This window comes from Lutra lutra, chromosome 6 (genome assembly GCF_902655055.1).
Source record: "Lutra lutra chromosome 6, mLutLut1.2, whole genome shotgun sequence".
Taxonomy (NCBI): Eukaryota; Metazoa; Chordata; class Mammalia; order Carnivora; family Mustelidae; genus Lutra; species Lutra lutra.
Genome location: NC_062283.1, coordinates 111,909,791 through 111,929,512, shown reverse-complemented (window position 1 = coordinate 111,929,512; position 19,722 = coordinate 111,909,791). Strand labels below are relative to the sequence as shown.

The window sequence follows — 19,722 nt, the reverse complement described above, 5'->3', positions numbered from 1 at the left end:
GACATAGAGAGAGATAGCCAGAGAGGGAACATAAGTAGGGGGAATGGGAGAGGGAGAAGCAGGCTTCCTGCTGAGCAGGGAGCCCAATATAGGGCTTGATCCCAGGACTCTGGGATCATGACCTGAGTTGAAGGCAGATGCTTAATGACTTAGCCACCAGCCATCCCTGGATTTTCCCATTTCAGAAAATATATTTAATAATCATAAAATTACTTGATTAAAAACATTTTAACTTTCTCCCATATAAGCAGCTTTCTTCTTCCCAATTCTGAGAATATCTGTTCATTGTAAATAAAAATTAAAATAATATAGAATATTAGGAAAAAGCTGGTGAAAATCACCAGAACTACTATTGGAGTAACTTATATTATCATTTTGATGAACATTATTCCAGACTTTTCTGGACACAGAAATACTGTGACACAGTATTCAATCTTACGTCTATTCCTGTGGAAAGTAATATTCATATTAATAATAGAAACTTAGAACGTAGATTCTTTAGTGTAGTTGGGATCCTTTATAATCCAATAAGATTCTAAATAATCGTGGAACCTCTGCCTCTTTGAAAGCGAGTCCTCTGGTGAAATATGTATACACGTGTGTAGTTAAATATTTTGTATGAAAAGAACCAAATGGTACATGTGTTTTGTAACTTGTCTTTTTCTCCTCATGTAGCAATTTGATTTGGATGTCTTTCTCACATAAATGTCTGAATGGTATAACATTGCATATGTAAACACCATAATTACTGGGGTATCCAAACTATCTTGACTGCGAAAATTGTGGCAGATGCTCTTTAAAAATATGACCCATCTCAATAACCCAACCTCAACCTAGTGAATGAGACTCTCCCAGGGACCAGAGTCATCTGTACTTTTAATAAGTGCCCAAATAATCAGCCAAGTTTAAGAAATAGTTCTGTAATTTATTTAAACAGTCCTCTTTTGGTGAACATTTTTTTTTAGGTTTTTATTTTTATTTTTTATAATTGGAAGACACTTAAATGCATATCCTTATACATTTTTCCTTTTACAATTGGCAGGTTTTTTTAAACATTAAAAATTTTTTTAAAAATTTAGTTAATGTATAATGTATCATTGGTTTCAGAGGTACAGGTCTGTGATTCATCAGTCTTATATGATACCCAGTGGTCATTACATCACATGCCCTCCTTAGTGTCCATCACCCAGTTACTGCATCCCTCCTCTGCTCCCCCTTACAGGGATCCACAGTTTGTTTCCTGTTGCTAAGAGTCTCTTATGGTTTGCCTCCCTGTCTGGTTTTGTCTTGTTTTTTTGCACTCTTCCCCTATGATCCTCTGTTTTGTTTCTTAAATTCCACCTATCAGTGAGATGATATAATAATTGTCTTTCTCTGATTGACTTATTTTGCTTAGCGTAATACCCTCTAGTTCCACCCACATCATTGCAAATGGCAAGATTTCATTTTTTTTGATAGCTGAGTAGTATTCCATTGTATATATATATACCACATCTTCTTTATCCATTCATCTATTGATGGACATTTAGGCCCTTTCCATAGTTTGGCTATTGTGGACATTGCTGCTGTAAACACTGGGGTGCATGGTGTCCCTTCGGGTCACTACATTTTTATCTTCGGGGTAAATACCCCCAGTAGTGCAGTTGCTAGGATGTATGGTGGATCTATTTTCAATTTTTGGAGGAACCTCCATACCGTTTTCCAGAGCGGCTGCACCAGCTTGCATTCCCACCATCAGTGTAAGAGGGTTCCCCGTGCTTTGTGTCCTCACCAACATCTGTCATTTTCTGACTTGTTAATTTTAGCCATTCTGGCTGGTGTGAGGTGTTTTCTCATTGTGCTTTTGATTTGTATTTCCCTGGTGCTGAGGGATGTTTAGCACCTTTTCGTGTGTCTGTTGGCCGTTTGGATGTTTGCTTTGAAGAAGTGTCTGTTCATGCCTTATGCCCATTTCTTGATTGGATTATTTGTTCTTTGGGTGTTGAGTTTGATAAGTTATTTATAGGTATTGGGTACTAACCCTTTATCTGATATATCATTTGCAAATATCTTCTCCCTTTCTGTTGGTTGTCTTTTGATTTTATCGACTGTTTCCTTTTATTTTGGGGCACCTGGGTGGTCCAGTGGGTTAAGCCTCTGCCTTCGGCTCAGGTCATGATCTCAGGGGCCTGAGATCGAGCCCCGCGTTGGGCTCTCTGCTCAGCAGGGAGCCTGCTTCCTCCCCTTCTCTCTGCCTGCCTCTCTGCCTACTGGTGATCTCTGTCTATCAAATAAATAAATAAAATCTTTAAAAAAAAAGCTTTTTATTTTGATGAAGTCCCAATAGTTCATTTTTGCCTTTGTTTCCCTTGTCTTTGGAGATGTGTCTAACAAGAAGTTGCTGTGGCCGAGGTTACAGAGGTTGCTGCCTATGTTCTTCTCTAGGATTTTGATGGATTCCTGTCTCACATTTAGGTCTTTTATCCATTGTGAATCTATTTTTGTGTATGGTGTAGGGAAATAGTACAGTTTCATTCTTTTGCTTGTGGCTGCCCAATTTTCCCAGCACCAGTTATTGAAGAGACTGTCTTTTCCATTGGCTATTCTTTCCTGCTTTGTTGAAGATTAGTTGCCCACAGAGTTGAGGGTCCATTTCTGGGTTCTCTGTTCTGTTCTATTGATCTATGTGTCTTTTTTTGGTGCCAGTACCATGATGTCTTGATGATTGCAGCTTTGTAATAGAGCTTGAAGTCAGGCATTGTGATGCCCCCAGTTTTGGTTTTCTTTTTTAACATTCCTCTGGCTATTCAAGGTCTTTTCTGGTTCCATACAAATTTTAGGATTATTTGTTCCAGTTCTGTGAAAAATAATGACAATATTTTGATATGGATTGCATTGAATGTATAGATTGCTCTAGGTAGCATAGCCATTTTAACAATATTTGTTCTTCCAATGCATGAGCATGGAATGTTTTTCCATTTCTTTGTGTCTTCCTCCATATCTTTCATGAGTGTTCTATAGTTCTCTGAGTACATGTCCTTTGCTTCTTGGGTTAGGTTTATTCCTAGGTATCTTATGGTTTTGGATGCAATTGTAAGTGGGATTGATTCCTTAATTCCTCGTTCTTGTGTCTCATTGTTAGTGTATAGAAACGCAAGTGATTTCTATGCATTGATTTTATATTCTGTCACTTTGCTGAGTTCCTATATGAGTTATAGCCATTTTGGTTGTGGAGGCTTTGGGTTTTCCACATAGAGTATCATGTCATCTGCAAAGAGTGAGAATTTGACTTCTTCTTTGCTGATTTGGATGCCTTTTATTTTTTATTTTTTTGTCTGATTGGTGAGACTAGGACTTCTAGTACTATGTTGAACAGCAGTGGTGATAGTAGACATCCCTGCTGTGTTCTTGACTTTAGGGGAAAAGCTCTCCATTTTTTTGCATTGAGAATGATATTCACTGTGGGATTTTCATAGATGGCTTTTATGATATTGAGGTATGTTACCTCTATCCCTACACTCAGAAGAGTTTTAATCAAGAAAGGATGCTGTACTTTGTCAAATGCTTTTTCTGCATCTATTGAGTGGATCATATGGTTCTTGTCCTTTCTTTTATTTATGTGGTGTATCACATTGATTGATTTACGGATGTTGAACCTTTGTAGCCCAGGAATAAATCCCACTTGGTCACAGTGAATAATCCTTTTAATGCACCATTGATCCTATTGTGTAGTATGTTGGTGAGAATTTTTCCATCCATGTTCATCAGGGGTATTGGTCTGTAATTCTTTTTGGTGAGGTCGTTATCTGGTTTTGGAATCAAGGTAATACTGGCCTTACAGAAAGAATTTGGGAGTCTTCTTTCCATTTTGATTTTTTGACACTGCTTCAGAAGAGTTTTTAATTCTTCTTTAAATGTTTGGTAGAATTCCCCTGGGAAGCTCTCTGTCCCTGGGTTCTTGTTTGTTGGGAGATTTTTGATGACTGCTTCAATTTCCTTGCTGATTATGGGTCTGTTCAGGTTTTCTATTTCTTTCTTTTTCAGTTTTGGTAGTTTATACATCTCTAGGAATGCATCCATTTCTTCCAGATTGCCTAATTTGTCGACGTATTGTTGCTGATAATATGGTCTTATTATTGTTTGTATTTCTTTGGTGTTAGTTGTGATCTCTCTTTCATTCATGATTTTATTTGGGTCTTTTCTCTTTTCTTTTTGATAAGTCTGGCCAGGGGTTAATCAGTCTTACTAATTCTTTCAAAGAACTAGATCCCAGTTTCATTGGTCTTTTCTACTGGTCTTTTTGTTTGTATTTCATTGATTTCTGTTCTAATCTATTATTTTTCTTCTCCTGCTGGGTCTAGGCTTTATTTGCTGTTCTTTCTCTAGGTCCTTCAGGTGGAAGGTTAGGTTGTGTAGTTGAGATCTTTCTTGTTTCTTGAGAAAGACTTGTAGTGCTATATATTTCCCTCTTAGGGCCGCCGTTGATGCATCCCAAAGATTTTGAACAGTTGTGTTTCATTTTCATTTGTTTCCATGAATTTTTAAAATTCTTGTTTAATTTCCTGGTTGACGCATTCATTCTTTAGTAGGATTCTCTTTATCCTCCGTGTATTTGAGTTCTTTCCAAGTTTCCTGTTGAGTTCCAGTTTCAAAGCATTGTGGTCTGAAAATATACAGGAAATGATCCCAATTTTGGTACCGGTTGAGACCTGATTTGTGACCCAGGATGTGATGTATTCTGGAGAATGTTCCATTTGTGCTCAAGAAGAATGTGTATTCTGTTCCTTTGGGGTGGAATGTTCTGAATATATCTGTAACATCCATGTGGTCCTTAGTGTGCCCTCAGAGAAAAGCAGTTCAGTGATCTCTTTTGTAGTGAGTGAGTGTTACAGTCCCCTACTATTATTGTATTATTATTGATGTGTCTCTGGTTTTGTTATTAATTAGTTTATATAATTGGCAGCTTCCATGTTAGGGACATCAGTATTTACAATTGTTAGATCTTCTTGTTCGATAGACCCTTTAAGTATGATATAGTGTCCTTCCTCATCTCTTAGTCCAGTCTTTGGTTTTTAAAATCATATTTGTGTGATATAAGGATTGCCACCTGAGCTTTCTTTTGATGTTCATTAGCATGATAAATGGTTTTTCACCCCCTGACTTTCAATCTGGAGGTGTCTTTGGGTCTAAAGGGAGCCTTTTGCAGATAGCATATTGATGGGTCATTTTTTTTTTTTTTTTTTAAATCCAGTCTGATGCCCTGTGTCTTTTGATTGGGGCATTTAACCCATTCTGTGTAACTATTGAAAGATATGAATTTAGTGCCATTGTATTGCCTGTGAGGTGACTGTTACTGTATATTGTTTCTGTTCCTTTTTGGTCTATGTTACTTTTGGGCTCTCTGTTTAGAGGACCCCTTTCAATATTTCTTGAATGGCTGGTTTAGTGATCACAAATTCTTTTAGTTTCTGTTTGTCCTGGAAGCTTTTTATCACTCTTTCTATTTTGAATGATATCCTAGCTGGATTAAGTATTCCTGGCTGCATATTTTTCTCATTTAGCATCCTGAATGTATCGTACCAGTCGTTTCTGGCCTGCCAGGTCTCTGCGGAAACGATTGGTCTGCTGCCAATCTAATGTTTCTACCCTTGTAGGTTACAGACCTTTTGTCCCGAGCTGCTTTCAGGATTTTCTCTTTGTCTCTGAGATTTGTAAGTTTCACTATTATATGTTGAGGTGTTAACCCATTTTTATTGATTTTGGGGGGGTTGGATCTCTGTGCCTCCTGGATTTTGATGCCTGTTTCCTTTCCCAGATTAGGGAAGTTCTCTGTTATGATTTGATCCAATATGTTTTCCTCTCCTTTCTCTCTTTTCCCTTTTTCCTGGGATCTCAGTTATTTCAATATTGTTTCAGTTTATGGTATCACCTATCTCTCGAATTCTCTCATGATCCAGTAGTTGTACATCTCTCTTTTTCTCAGCTTCTTTATTCTCCAGTTGTTTGGTCTTCTATATCACTAATTCTGTCTTTTGCCTCATTTATCCTAGCAATTAGAACTTCCTTTTATAATTGCATCTCATTAATAGCCCTTTTGATGAGACTTGGTTAGATTTTAGGTGTTTTATTTCTCTAGAAAGGGATTCTCTAGTGTCTTCTCTGCCTTTTTAATCCCAGCTTGTATCTTTATAATTGTTATTTTGAACTCCTGTTCTGACATCTTATTAATGTCATACTGATTAGATCCTTGGCAGTTGGTACTGTGTCTTGTTCTCTTTTTTGAGGTGAGTTTTTCCATCTTAGCATTCTGTCTTTTGAAGAATACCCGAACAAGAGAATAAAATACCAAAATGGCAACAATGACCCCAGAGAAATATACACTAAAGAAAGCAGAAGAAATGTGGAACTTGGAGAAAAAAAAAAAAAAAAGGAAAAATAAAAGAGAATATAATCAGGTGAGCAGAATAGAGCAATACACTGAATTCCATGTGTATCTTGGTTTGTTTTTTTAAAAACTGGATCCCAAAATTGTAAAGAAAGAAAAACTGATGTATTTATGAAAATAACATTAAATACAATGAAAGGATGGAAAGTAATTATCAACATGGAAATTTAAAGATAGGAAAAAACAAAAGAGGAGCAAAAAATGTAACCACAACAGAATGGAAGGGATAGAAACAGACAAATGAAGAGAACAAAGCAACACACTATTTCCTGTGTGTATTTTGGTTAGTTAGAAGAAACAACAATTCAAAATTATGAAGAAAGAAAAACATGCATACAAAAATAAAATTAAATACATTGAATGAATAGCATGTAATTGTAGAGATGAAGATAAAAAAAGACTTTAAGTAAACAAGAGAAAAACAAAAAAAAGGAAGAAGAAAATAAAAAACAACAAAATGGAGAATATGATCAGGCAGGTGAACAAAACAGAGCCATACACTAGATTTTGGGTGTATTTTGTTCTGTTAGAATCCCAAAATTGTAGAGAAAGAAAAACAAACATATGTGTACAAAAATAAGATTAAGTACAATGAAGGGATAGAATGTAAATACTAAAATAAAAATTAAAAAAGGTTTAAAAAAGAATTGATATAATAAGAGATTGGTTAAAAAGAAATAAGAAAAATTTATAGTTGAGAGACTAAAGAATCATAGGAGAAAAACCATGAGTTCTATGTGCTGTATTCCCCTAGCACTGGAGTTTTGCAGTTCTCATTGATCGGTAAAGTAGGTCTTGGCTGGATGTTCTTGCTGATCTTCTTGGGGAGGGGCTTGTTGCTTTGATTCTCAAGTGCGTTTACCCTAGGCGAAATTGTATCACTCTTGCCAAGGGGCCTGGCTAAGCAGTGTTCAGGTTTGCTGTCTTTGGCTTTTGTTCCCTGAAGGCTTTCCATCCGGCTTTAGAGGATGAGAATGGAAATAGCATCCTCCCAATCTCTGCCCTCGAGTGGAAAGCCCAGGGCCCCAGTCCTTAGTGTGCTCTCAGAGAAAAGCAGTCAATCGACTTCTGTCTCCCTGGTCTCCTTCTGCACTCCGTGCTCACCTGGCCTATGACCCAGTGTTTCTGTCTCAGGCACATGACCCTGTTTTCTGGTCTCCAAATCCTGTAGACAACTGCAGTGTGCTCCCATGCCACTCTGCCCAGTGGTGGTGGGGTCTTGCTGGTTTTCCCTCCTGGTGAGCCCCCGCTAGGAGAGTAGTCACCTGACTCTGCCACAGTTTGTGGCTTATGGCAACCCAGAGCTGAGAGTCCACTCCTGGGCTCAGTCTTTGCAGCCGGCTTCACCGCTCTGATGCGTGGGAGCTCAGCCACACTCAGGCACCCCCTGGACTTCCTGTGACCCGGTGGGATCTTGAGGCCACATTGTCCCAGCTAGAGTTCTGCCTCTGCTTAGCCACCTGAGTGACGTCTCTCACTGGAACAGACTTCTAGAAGTTCCAGTTTTGTGCTCTGCTGCTTTATCACTTGCTGGTAGCCAGCTGATGGAGGCTCCCTCCCCCCGCAGTCTTTCTTACATTTTGCCTCAGATTCACTTCTCTGCTTGTCCTACCTTGAAAAAAGTGGTTGCTTTTCTCTTTATAGAGTTGCAGCTATTCTTTTCTTCCATCTCTGGTTGAGTTTTCAGCTGTTCAGAATGATTTGATATCTATCTAGCTGAATTCATGGGACCAGTCGAAATTAAGTTCTCCTAGTCCTCTGGTATCTCAGACTCCTCCACAGTTGTGCAATTTTTATAATTAAGAAGATTCTTAGAGGTGAGATTATAATATGTATTAAGAATCCTTTGATTGCAAGTAACTGAAATCCAACTTAATGTAACTGAGGAAAAACTTGATTGGAACAAATAATTGTTTCAGCTTGGCCTGATTCAGGCTGGATCTGGGGCCTCAAAGGATACTGGCCAGGCTCTGTCATTCTCTTTCTTTGCTTTATTTGTCTGTTTGGTCTCATTCTTCATGAAGTCTCTTTCACATGAGAGGCAAGTTGCGTTGTATTGCAAGCAGAAAGAGAGCTTTTTCTTCCAACATCCATATGTCAATCCCAGGGAAGACTCCAAAGGGCCTTGCGAGAGTTACATATCAATGGAAGAATGACATGGAAGGCCAGGCGTTCATTGGTAGTACTACAGTTTGGAGTGCAAGAGGAGTAGTGCTACTAAGGAGGGGGTGATAATAGGCTCTACCTTGTTAAGTATGCTACGTTTGAGGGTGTGCTCATTGTAAATATTGACAGGTATAATTGGTATCCTTTTTTGCAGAAAGTTTGAACCTATGCACAAGTCTACCAATCATATTTAAAGGATTTGTATACTGTCTTAAATGCTGTGTTTTGAAAATTGAATATTTTCTAATTTGATGAAGGAAGAAATTCCTTTCTATTTTATGGGACAGTGTAGCATAGTAGTTAAGAGCTCTGACTGTAACTGTTGGTGCCTTTCTGGCTTCATCAGTTAGTATGTGAGGGATTTAAAAATTTATTCAGTTTTTCATCTGTAGTGAAGGGAGGCTATGGACAGTACTTAGATTTTGGTGCTGTTGTGAAGGTAAAGTTGGATAGTTTAATAAGTGCTGGTAATAGTGTCTGACACATAGTAAAGAAATGTTTATTCTTTTTGCATTTAGGTGAATTGTTAATGAGATTTAACATTTTATCACTTCTGTATGAGTTACTGTATTCTGTGAATTGCTGGTTCATATACTTTATATGTTTTTCTATATTTGGTGTTCATTTTTTTTTTACTGATTTATAAGAAATTTTTGTCTATTAGGGTATTACTTCATGACACATATATTGAAAAAATGTATTTTTTTGTGGCACAAGTTTAAATTTATATAGATAAATTTATGTAGGTTAGATTATGAGCATAGATTTTAATATCTGGCTTTAGTGCCATTTTAAGAAATTTTTATTTTTGTTCCTATTGTTTATATTTTTATTTTAGAATTATTATAGTACTCACCTATATTTCCTTCTAGTACTTCTACAGTTTTATTTGTATATTTAAGTATTTGATCTATCTGAAATACATTTTGATTTTTTTTCAAAGATTTTATTTATTTATTTGACAGACCGAGATCACAAATAGGCAGAGAGACAGGCAGAGAGGGAGAAGGAAGCAGGCTACCTGTCGAGCAGAGAGCCTGATATGGGGCCTGATCCCAGGACCCTGGGATCATGACCCGAGCCAAAGGCAGAGACTTTAACCCACTGAGCCACCCAGGTACCCCAGAAATACATTTTGATAAAAGGAGTAGATAAGGGTATGAGTTTATTTATTTTCAACTGTCTAAAGTGTTTTCTCACACCATTTAGCTAATCTAGTTTTCTTTTTTAAAAGATTTTATTTATTTATTTGACAGAGATCACAAGTAGACAGAGAGGCAGGCAGAGAGAGAGAGAGAGAGGGAAGCAGGCTCCCTGCTGAGCAGAGAGCCCGATGTGGGACTCGATTCCAGGACCCTGAGATCATGACCTGAGCTGAAGGCAGAGGCTTAACCCACTGAGCCACCCAGGTGCCCCTCTAGTTTTCTTTTTTAATTGGATATATAATTTATATTATACAGTGGATTCCCTTATCTTTTTTTTTTCTTGATTTGTTTTCTCATTCCATTAGTATTTTGGTCTTTCAGTGGTAGTTTTAGATTGATTTTAATACTTTGACTTAAGCATACAGTTTAATGTTTGGCAGTCCAAGTATACCCAATTTCCTGGCTATTCTGAGGTTTGCCACTTAGATTTTTCTCTCTTTAGCTTTTGGGTGAATAGGCTGTTTGATTAAGAAGTTAGGCTCCACTTCATGTGCAGATCTATACAATAATAAGCTTATACATTTCTCTGCAGAGTAATCTCTGGTAGCCTTGCCTTCAGACCATTCATCCTTCTCTTTGCTGTTTTTGGTTGTATGGTTTATCTCTTTGCCACACATTCCCTGCTTTTCTTTGGAGGAAAAAGGGACTCTACATCTTTGTTATAACTTCTCACAAATGCAGGTTTCCTTTCTACAGAGATACTAATTACATTTTTAAAATTTCTAACTTTTTAAAAAATTTCTAAACTTCCAACGTTAAATCTTTTTTTTTTTTTTTAAGATTTTATTTATTTATTTATTTGTCAGAAAGAGAGAGAGAGAAAGCACACAAGCAGGCAGAGGTGGAGAGAGAGGCAGGCTCTCTGCTGAGCAAGGAGCCCGATGTGGGACTCAATCCCAGGACCCTGGGATCATGACCTGAGCCAAAGGCAGCAGCTCAACCCACTGAGCCACCCAGGCATCCCAACGTTAAATCTTTTTCATGAGCCAGATTGAATTACAAGTGGCTAATAATTCTCTGGAATTTTTATGAGAATGCTTTCTTGCCTTAAGATGAAATTTGCTCATCTATTTCTGGTTTTTATCCACTGTTGGATAGGAAATGAGTTGTGAATATTTACTTAAATTCTCAATGATAGGATGATCCTAATGAAAATCGCATGCATAAAATATATCTTTTTTTAACAGAGGGAATATCACTTTCCAGGTGAATTTTTTTTTTCCAAGTGAATGCTTATGGTCCCATCCCATGACCTTTGTTTTTTATTTATCAGCTAGATTTTGGAGTATGCAAACCAGAAAATGGAAAACTGATGGGAGAATAGGATGTTTGAACTAGTCATTTCTGAGGTATAGTTTGTGGTGATGAGAAAGTTCAGGATGTGATCTAGGGAGGGTGGGAGGTTGAAGTCATGTGCAGAAGGGCAGTGGAAGGAAGATCAAATATTAGGTGGTTCCTAGTGATTGATGGTAGGCATCCAGATTGAAAGGATGATTATGAACCAGGTAGTAAAGATTAGAAAGGAACAAAGAAAGTAGTGTAGTTGGATATAGTGGCAGAGACTGAGCAGAGTAAATGTAGTCACAAAACAGAGTGCTGTGTGTTCTGGGGCTGTAGTAAAATGTAATTTTGTAATGAAATGATATGTACATATACATAAACATTTGGAACATATATTGTATGTATGTGTGTGTGTGTGTGTGTGTGTGTTTGTGCAGCACACACCCCCTTGTGGTTGACAGAGTTCACTGTGTAAGGTTAGAAGCGTTTTGCATTGCACATCTCCAGGGTGCGCCATTCTCATAGTTGGTGTGACTGTCACCCCTGGAGTTGCACTGTTTATAAACTGTGCAGCCTGTGTGGCAGCTGTGGCACTGAGTTCACAGGATCAGCAAGAACATTTTTGTTGTTGTTACCCTCATTTAAGATAGAGTTTTTTAGTTTATAATCAGTAAAATAAAAGGAAGAAAAAGACTCCTAAGTTAAAGCATTTGCCACAGCTTAGCATAGTTTATCCTTGAACTAATAAGTTTTGAATGCCTTTCATGTTCAAGTTGCTGTGCCAGGAGTGCAGAGTGTTGAAAAAAGGCCTCACCCTTGAGACTTTTTACTTAATTTGGTGGTGGTGGAGAAAAATTGATAGTGATGGAGCAGACCTTGAAATAAAACAATAACTTGGCGATTGGTATTTTAAAAGTCCAGTGGTGGCTTAGAGGAGAAATACATTAAATCTATTTAGTTTGGAATGAAAGATGTTTTATAGAGGAATTGGCATTAGATATGGAAAGATTTCTTTAGAAAGAGATTTTTGTTGGGCACGGCCTGAGGGCATTCCAGGTAGGAAATAATGCTTAAAAATTAGATGTTTAACCATCTGCAGATTTAACTGAGCAATACTATTTATTTTCACCCCGAACTTGGACAAATGAAAGCTGCATAATAGACTCTTGTGAAGTTTTAAAATAGCAATATGATTCATGATGTCAGTTTACTTGGACCAGAATTATAGTTGCCATATCTCTTTTTCCAGTTAGTTAATTAAAACAGTCCTCTGTAGTTTCCTGTTTCTTCTGCATTTTCATTTGCAAATTGTTTTTGTAAAATTCCAAATCCAAGAATAACTCAAACTACCTAATTGTCTGGCTGTCACATGTGAGCATTGAAGCTTTTGTTTTGCTCTCTAAATTATGTTCTTTGACCCACAAAATGTGGAAAATAGGAGTTGAGAAATATGGCATTAATTTATTTGAAACAATCAGTGAAATTCAATTGATTTTATATTGAGGCCAAGAGGAGAATATAGCAGTTAATCACCAAAGGTAATAACAAGAATCTTGGAAAAATGGCATGCCTTTTCAATGTTAATGTTTTTTTGTAAAGGAATATGCATACTCGTTAAAATTTTAGAAAGTCTGTATGTCATAAAGTAGAAAAATTCAACTGTCAAGAAGAGGTTACATTTTAACATTTTGTTGTATTTTCTTTCAGTCATTCTGTTGTGCCTATGGGTATAGAATGTGTATAATCAATATGTATATTGCTGACATTTTATATATGCTGTGTATCTAGGTTCCATCATTTCCCTTCATTCTGAAGAACTGATTTTAGGATTAAAAAAAAATTAATTTAATTTTTAAAAATTGAAATATAATTTAGGTACTCTAAAATTCATCATTTTAAGCTGTATAATTTGGTAGTCTTTAGTATATTCACAAGATTGTACAACTATTACCACTCTAATTCTAGAACATTTCATCACCTGCGTGAACTATAATTAGAATCAAGCGGGCCTTAGTTGAAAGGATTTCAAGGAATGGGTTACCTTTGAGATGAGCTTTGAAGGTCTACAGGTTTCCAGAGAAGAGTTAATTACTTCCTCTCATTAAAACCCTTCAGTGGTTCCCCATTGCCCATAGCATGAAACCCAAAGAACTAAACATGGTATTCTTTATATCTGGGCCATGCCCATGTTTTTAGCATTGTCTTTCATTGTGACCCTTGAACTATAAGCTCCATCTATAATGAGCTTTGGACAGTTTACTCAAAACCACCATTTTTTATGCCTTTGTAATACTATTTGACTCATTTATAATCCTGCTAGGAAATATCCACTTGTATCTTTCAGGATCTGACTAAGGGGTCACAACACCTTATTATCAAACCTTTCTCTTATTCTTCAGTTAGAAATAACTACTCTTTGTTAAGCTTATATCATATGTTCTTATTTGGCTGAAATAGTGTAGGTTTATATCTGTTGTTTTGGTGTATTTATTAATAGGAATCTGTTTCATTCTCAGAAGTATTCTTATATAGACCGTAAGCTGCATGGTTACTCTATCTATATAGCCATCTATCGTTAAAACTAGAACTCTTCTTTGGACCCAGCTACTTATGTATTTTCTTCTTCCTGGGACTCTCCTTTGAAGGTAGGGACTGTATGCCTAAATTTCTCCAGCAGTTAGAGCTATATCTAATACATAGTTTGGGCTCAGGAAATATTGGATGGATAGGTAGAAAGGTAGGTACCTGGGTACTTTGAAAAAAAAAAAAAAAAGAAAATGGAATATAAAAGTACAGAGGATGCAAGCTGGTTCAGCTACTCTGGAAAACAGTATAGAGGTTCCTCCAAAAGTTGAAAATAGAGCTACCCTATGACCCAGCAATAGCGCTACTGTGTATTATTAACCCTAAAGATACAAATGTAGTGATCCGAAGGGGCATGTGCACCCAAATGTTTATAGCAGCAATGTCAACAATAGCCAAGCTATGGAAAGAACCTAGATGTCCATCAACAGATGAATGTATAAAGAAGAAGTGGTATAAATATACAATGGAATACTATGCAGCCATCAAAAGAAATGAACTCTTGGCATTTGCGATGATATGGGTAGAACTAGAGGGTATTATGCTGACTGAACTAAGTCAATCAGAGAAAGACAATTATCATATGATCTCTCTGCTATGAGGAATTTGAGAGGCAGGGCAGGGGGTTGTGGGGGGTAGGAAAGGAAAAAGTGAAACGAGATGGGATTGGGAGGGACACAGACCATAAGAGACTCTTAATTCCAGGAAACAAACTGAAGGTTGCCGGGGAGTGGGGGGCGGGTAGGGATAGGGTGGCTGGAGTTATGGACATTGAGGAGGTTATGTGCTATGGTGAGTGCTGTGAATTGTGTAAGACTGATGATTCACAGACCTCTACCCCTGGGACAAATAATACATTATATGTTAATTAAAAAAAAAAAAGTACAGAGGATAGGAAGGTCAAACATGCAGGATTCTGTGTGTGTGTGTGTGTGTGTGTGTGTGTACCCACCAAGGAAGGATTTAAGCTGCAGTCGACAATGCAGCAATTTCTAACAAATTCTTGAACAATATAAAATTGATGTATCTTGTAGTTTTCTTCAGGTTTTTTTTTTTATGTTTAGGGTTTGTTGAGCATCTTTTATCTGTGGGTTTACAAATTTACTTAAAAGTAGATTTTTTTTTTTTTGCCGTTATTTCCATCTTTTACATGTTTGAAGATTTGATTATTAATGCTCTTTTTAAAAAAAGGTGCCTCAGTGGCTCAGTCAGTTAAGCATCTGCCTTCTGCTCAGGTCATGATCCCAGGGTCCTGGGATTGAGCCCCACATTGGGCTCCCTACTCTGTGGGGGTTGGGAGGCTGCTTCTCCCTCTCCTTCTGCCTGCTGCTCCCCCTGCTTGTGCTCATTCTCTGTCAAATAAATAAAATCTTAAACAAAGAAGTAAACCCAACTCTTTTTCTGTTTGATTTTTGGATAGTTTCTGTTGCTATGTCTGCAATTTCACTGATCTTTTCTTTTGCAGTGTCTAAATTGCTATTCATCCCATCCATACTATTTTTCACTTCAGGCACTGTAGTTTTCACCTCTGAAAATTCATTTTGAATCCTCTTAATGTCTTCTATATCTCTACTTAGCTTTTTGGAATATATGGAATACTTATAATCATCTGCTTTAATTTTCTTGCCTGCTAATAATTCTAACATCTTTCTCAGTTTTGAGCCTATTTTAGATTAATTTTTCTCCTCTTTATGGGTTGTATTTTTTTTTTTTTCTTTGCATCTCTGCATACTTGTTAATTTTTGACTAGATGCCAGACATTTTGAAGTTTACCTTGTTAGGGGCTTGTTATTTTTGTGTTCCTATTTCTTTGAGGTTTGTTCTAGGAGCAGGTAATTTACTTGGAACTGCTTTATACCTTTTGAGTTCTGCTTTTAAGATTTTTTAGGTGGTCTAGAGCAGGGTTTAGTCTAGGCATAATTATTCTCTGCTGAGACAAGATCCTTCTGAGTACTCAGTGTCCTGAGTCTGACTTGTAGGAACAGGCGTTACTCCCAACCTTGTGTCAGTGCCCGCTGCGTTGTCCTCTAAGACTTTTGAATGGTTTTTTTCACGTGCATACTCTGCTGAACATTCATGGAAGTCTGACTGAGGATATTTGTAGTTCTTTATCTGGGCATCTCTCTGTTTCTCTCTCTCACTCTGCCCCGAGAATTCTAGTCCTGTTGTTCTCCCCAGACAACCTGTTCTTTTTTTTTTTTTTTTTTTTGTAAACTGAGGGAGACTGCTGAGCTTTACCTGGGATTCTCCTGCTTGCTGGGACCCCTGCTGAAGCCTGGAAACCCTTTGGGCTATAAGTTGGGAAAATTCTAGGACTCATATATTTTACTTACTATTTCTAGAGATTACTGTCCTTTGTTGTTGGATGTCTAGTGCCTTGAAAATTATTGCTTCCTCTGTTTTGTCCACATCTTTTGTTGTTTCAGGCTAGATGGTAAATCTAATTCTTCACTTTTCCGTTTGGTTAGAAGAGGAAATCTGTTTTTCCTTCTTTAACTGGGTTTTATTAAAATTTTTTTTTTATTTATAGTTGTGGTAAGACCACATTACGTAAAATTTACTGTCTTAACTATTTTTAAGGATACAGTCCAGTAGTGTTAACCATATATACATTTTTGTGCAACAGTTCCCTGTAACATTGTCTTGTAAAACTGCAACTCTGTACCCACTAAATAGCTCCTCATTACCTGTACACCTGTGCGAACCATCATTCTATTTCTGTGATTTTAACTACTTTAGATACCTCATATAAGTGAAGTCATATGGGATTTGTCTTTTTGTGACTGGCTTATTTTACTTAGCCTAGTGTCTTCAAGATTTATTCATGTTGTAGCATGTGATAGATTTCCTTTTGTTTCAAGGCTGAATAATATTCTGCTACAACTGTATATCAAATTTATTTATTCATTTGTCTGTTGATAGATATTTGCACTGCTCCCACCTGTTAGCTGTTGGAATAATGATGTTATAAGCATGGATGTGCTTTCAGTTCTTTGGGATATATACCCAGATATGAGATTGCTGGATCATATAGCACTGGTATATGAGGGAACCTCTTCATAGTGGTTGTACCATTTTACAGTCCCAGCAACAGTACCCAAGGGTTCCAATTTTCTTAACTAAGTTTTAAGCTTAGATATTTTATGTTTATCTACTTTTCTGTAGCCTAGGGTAATGATGGAAGCTATGCATATGGGGTCATTGTGGTGGGGATGTTGTTTGGGAAGAACTCAGCCTTCAGCCTACTTACTGGGGGTCTTTTGTTAGAATCCCTGGGTTCTGTTCCTTTTAAAAAGCTTTTAGTGAATGTTTTCTTCAGCTAATTGAGAGCCATATATTATTCCAGTGATGCTTAGGTTATTTCTTCAATTCATTTTGGAGTCTAGGAGTCTTTCTTCAGGCACAAAGATTATTGTGCTATTTTTATTATTCCAGTCAGAAGAGAGGAAAAAAAGAAGACAAGAATAACTACTGAGTTTGTTTCTATCTATATTTGAGTGTAATAATGACAGTTATCAAGAATTTGTCATTTGACAAGTAGGGCTTCTGGAGGTTTAGTGGGCTTGGAGCTGAACCATGCTGTGCCTTTTTGTTTTACCATAGTCTTGGTAGTTTTCAGTTTTTAATGGTTACTTGTAAATTTCTTTTTACTTGTTTTAGTTGTTTACTTGTAATAAATTTTCCTTTTGACTATTTTTAATGTTCAAAGGAATATATGTTTTTGTTCATATCATCAGGTAATTTAGGAGAGAAATTCTGTGATGTCTGTTATCTGAACCTGGAAGTTCATGTAATTTCCATCCACACATTTTTGACAATAACAATGAATTGAAACCTGTTTTGGGTGCCACATTGATGGTTCATAAAATTACCAGATACAAGTAGTTACGTAAAAATATTTAGTAAATAGTTTAAGATAATGAAATGACTTAATTTGTGCCATGTGTTAGGTTCAAGATGATAACCATAAATAAATGTCTGCAGGTTAACAAATACGTATTTGGGAAAGTAATTAATTAATAATAGTTTCTTAACAAAGTATATCTGTCCTAAATCAATATGTTCTTAGTCATTTTAGGTGGTTGTTTGTGGATTTTCTGTCATGAAATTAGATAACAAAAACCCTGCTTAGTTTCCTAGAAAGAATATGAGGAAAGAAAAATAGTTTTAGGTCAAAATATATTAAGAATTAAAATTTTGTGAAATACTACATTATGTACCTATAATCTTTTTTTTTTTTAAAGATTTTATTTATTTATTTGACAGACAGAGATCACAAGCAGGCAGAGAGGCAGGCAGAGAGAGAGGAAGGGAAGCAGGCTCCCCGCTGAGCAGAGAGCCCGATGCAGGACTCGATCCCAGGACCCTGAGATCATGACCTGAGCCGAAGGCAGCGGCTTAACCCACTGAGCCACCCAGGCGCCCTGTACCTATAATCTTTTTGAAAAAATATTTGTTTTAGAGGGTGGGAGAGAGAGAGAGAAGTGGAGAGAGGGACAAAGGGAGAAAATCTCCAAGCAGACTCTCCACTGAGCATGGAACTGTATGTGGGGCTTGAGCCCACGACCCATGAGATCATGTCCTGGGCCAAAACCAAGAGTCAGGCACTCAATTGACTGAGCTATCCAGGCATGCCTATCTTTCAATGTCCTTTATCTCTTTTCTGTCAAGGTGCAGGATTTAAGTTTTTTTTTCACTTACTGGCTATGATATGTAATACATTCTCTTGTCCTGTTCCCTTTGATCATAGTAGAGGGACGTGGAACCAAGAAAGACTGGATGGATTGCATGGGGAATATATGTTATAAAAAGGGCACCATTTATACCTGCAGATTTTTTGATATAGTTAGCCTGTAACAAAATTGAAAGCAATAATGATTTAACAAAATTATTTTAAAAATATTCCTTGTATTTGGAATTTAAAATTTGTAGTTTCTTTATTTTAATAGTTGCTTAGTAACTCAAACATAAAAAAAATGTAGCATAGTAATTCAAATAGAAAAAGCATAATGAGATATTTTCATATCATTTTACTTCAGTAGAGTAAATTCATGACAGGGAGTTTTGGGATGTTGACAGTCTATTGATTTGATCCGGGTATAAGTGTGTTCATATTAGTGTTCCATCAGGTTGTATATATAAGGTTTATGTGCTTTCTGTGTCTATGTTTTATTTTAATCAAATTAAAGAACTTGCTATTAAAGTATGAAGAAACTTAACCTTCTTTTCTCTTTCAAGGAAATGATTATTGACAGAGTAAACGGACAGGCCGTTCCTAGATATTTGATATATGACATAATTAAATTCAATGTAAGTACCTTTAATATAATTTATAAAATAAAAATTGTCCCTGAGATAACAGATATGTTTTTACAAATAAAAAGTGTTACTGTCTTAGAGATGGTAGGAAAGAAAAATTGTGACTCTAGTTACCCATTTGATACCTTATTAATAATTTTGCACATTGCTTTGTCTTTAGATTTTATAAGATACTTGAAATGAGTAAATAAAAATAGTTGAATTGATAAAATAAGACAGAATTTTTTAAGGTGGAAACTCTTAGTTTTAGTTATTCTGTACACGATTAAAAATAAAAAAGTCCACAGATTTTGTTGCTGTCACTTAAAAATAAAAAGAGAAGCTGATTATGGGTATTGAATGTATAACTTAGGGGCACAAATATGTTATTCATGAGTACAGGCAGGAAACTAAAAACAAAATATAAAATTCTGTTATAAATAGATATAAAAAATAGGAGTTATATTTTCTACCCATTTCCTATAGTTTTAGGCAAGCCAAGAATCTGCCTGTTCATGTTTAATTATAGTATCAGTATTTAATTATTTAGTCAGTATAACATCACTTCTGTAAATGTGAGAAACTGTTTCAATAGTGTACATCTATGAAAAGGTATAATCATTCCTCTAGACATATATTATTCAAATTGCATAGTCATTTAGTATTCAGACAAGACTGAAAGCAATTAAGAATTCTGGAATTAAGAGTGTTTAAGTTTTAGAATTTTGAAGATTTATAACAAAATTTTTTAAAAGTTCCTTTTGG

At 36.4% G+C, this 19,722-nt stretch overlaps 1 protein-coding gene across 2 annotated transcripts in view; it reads left to right on the top strand.

Moving 5' to 3' along the window:
• RNGTT (RNA guanylyltransferase and 5'-phosphatase) overlaps positions 1-19,722 on the top strand; it is a 350,824-nt gene that overhangs the window by 91,524 nt on the left and 239,578 nt on the right. For both annotated transcript variants that reach the window (XM_047733713.1, XM_047733714.1), the window contains exon 10: positions 18,898-18,969. In XM_047733713.1, the coding sequence (XP_047589669.1) occupies positions 18,898-18,969 (72 nt within the window). The remainder of the gene's footprint in view (positions 1-18,897; positions 18,970-19,722) is intronic.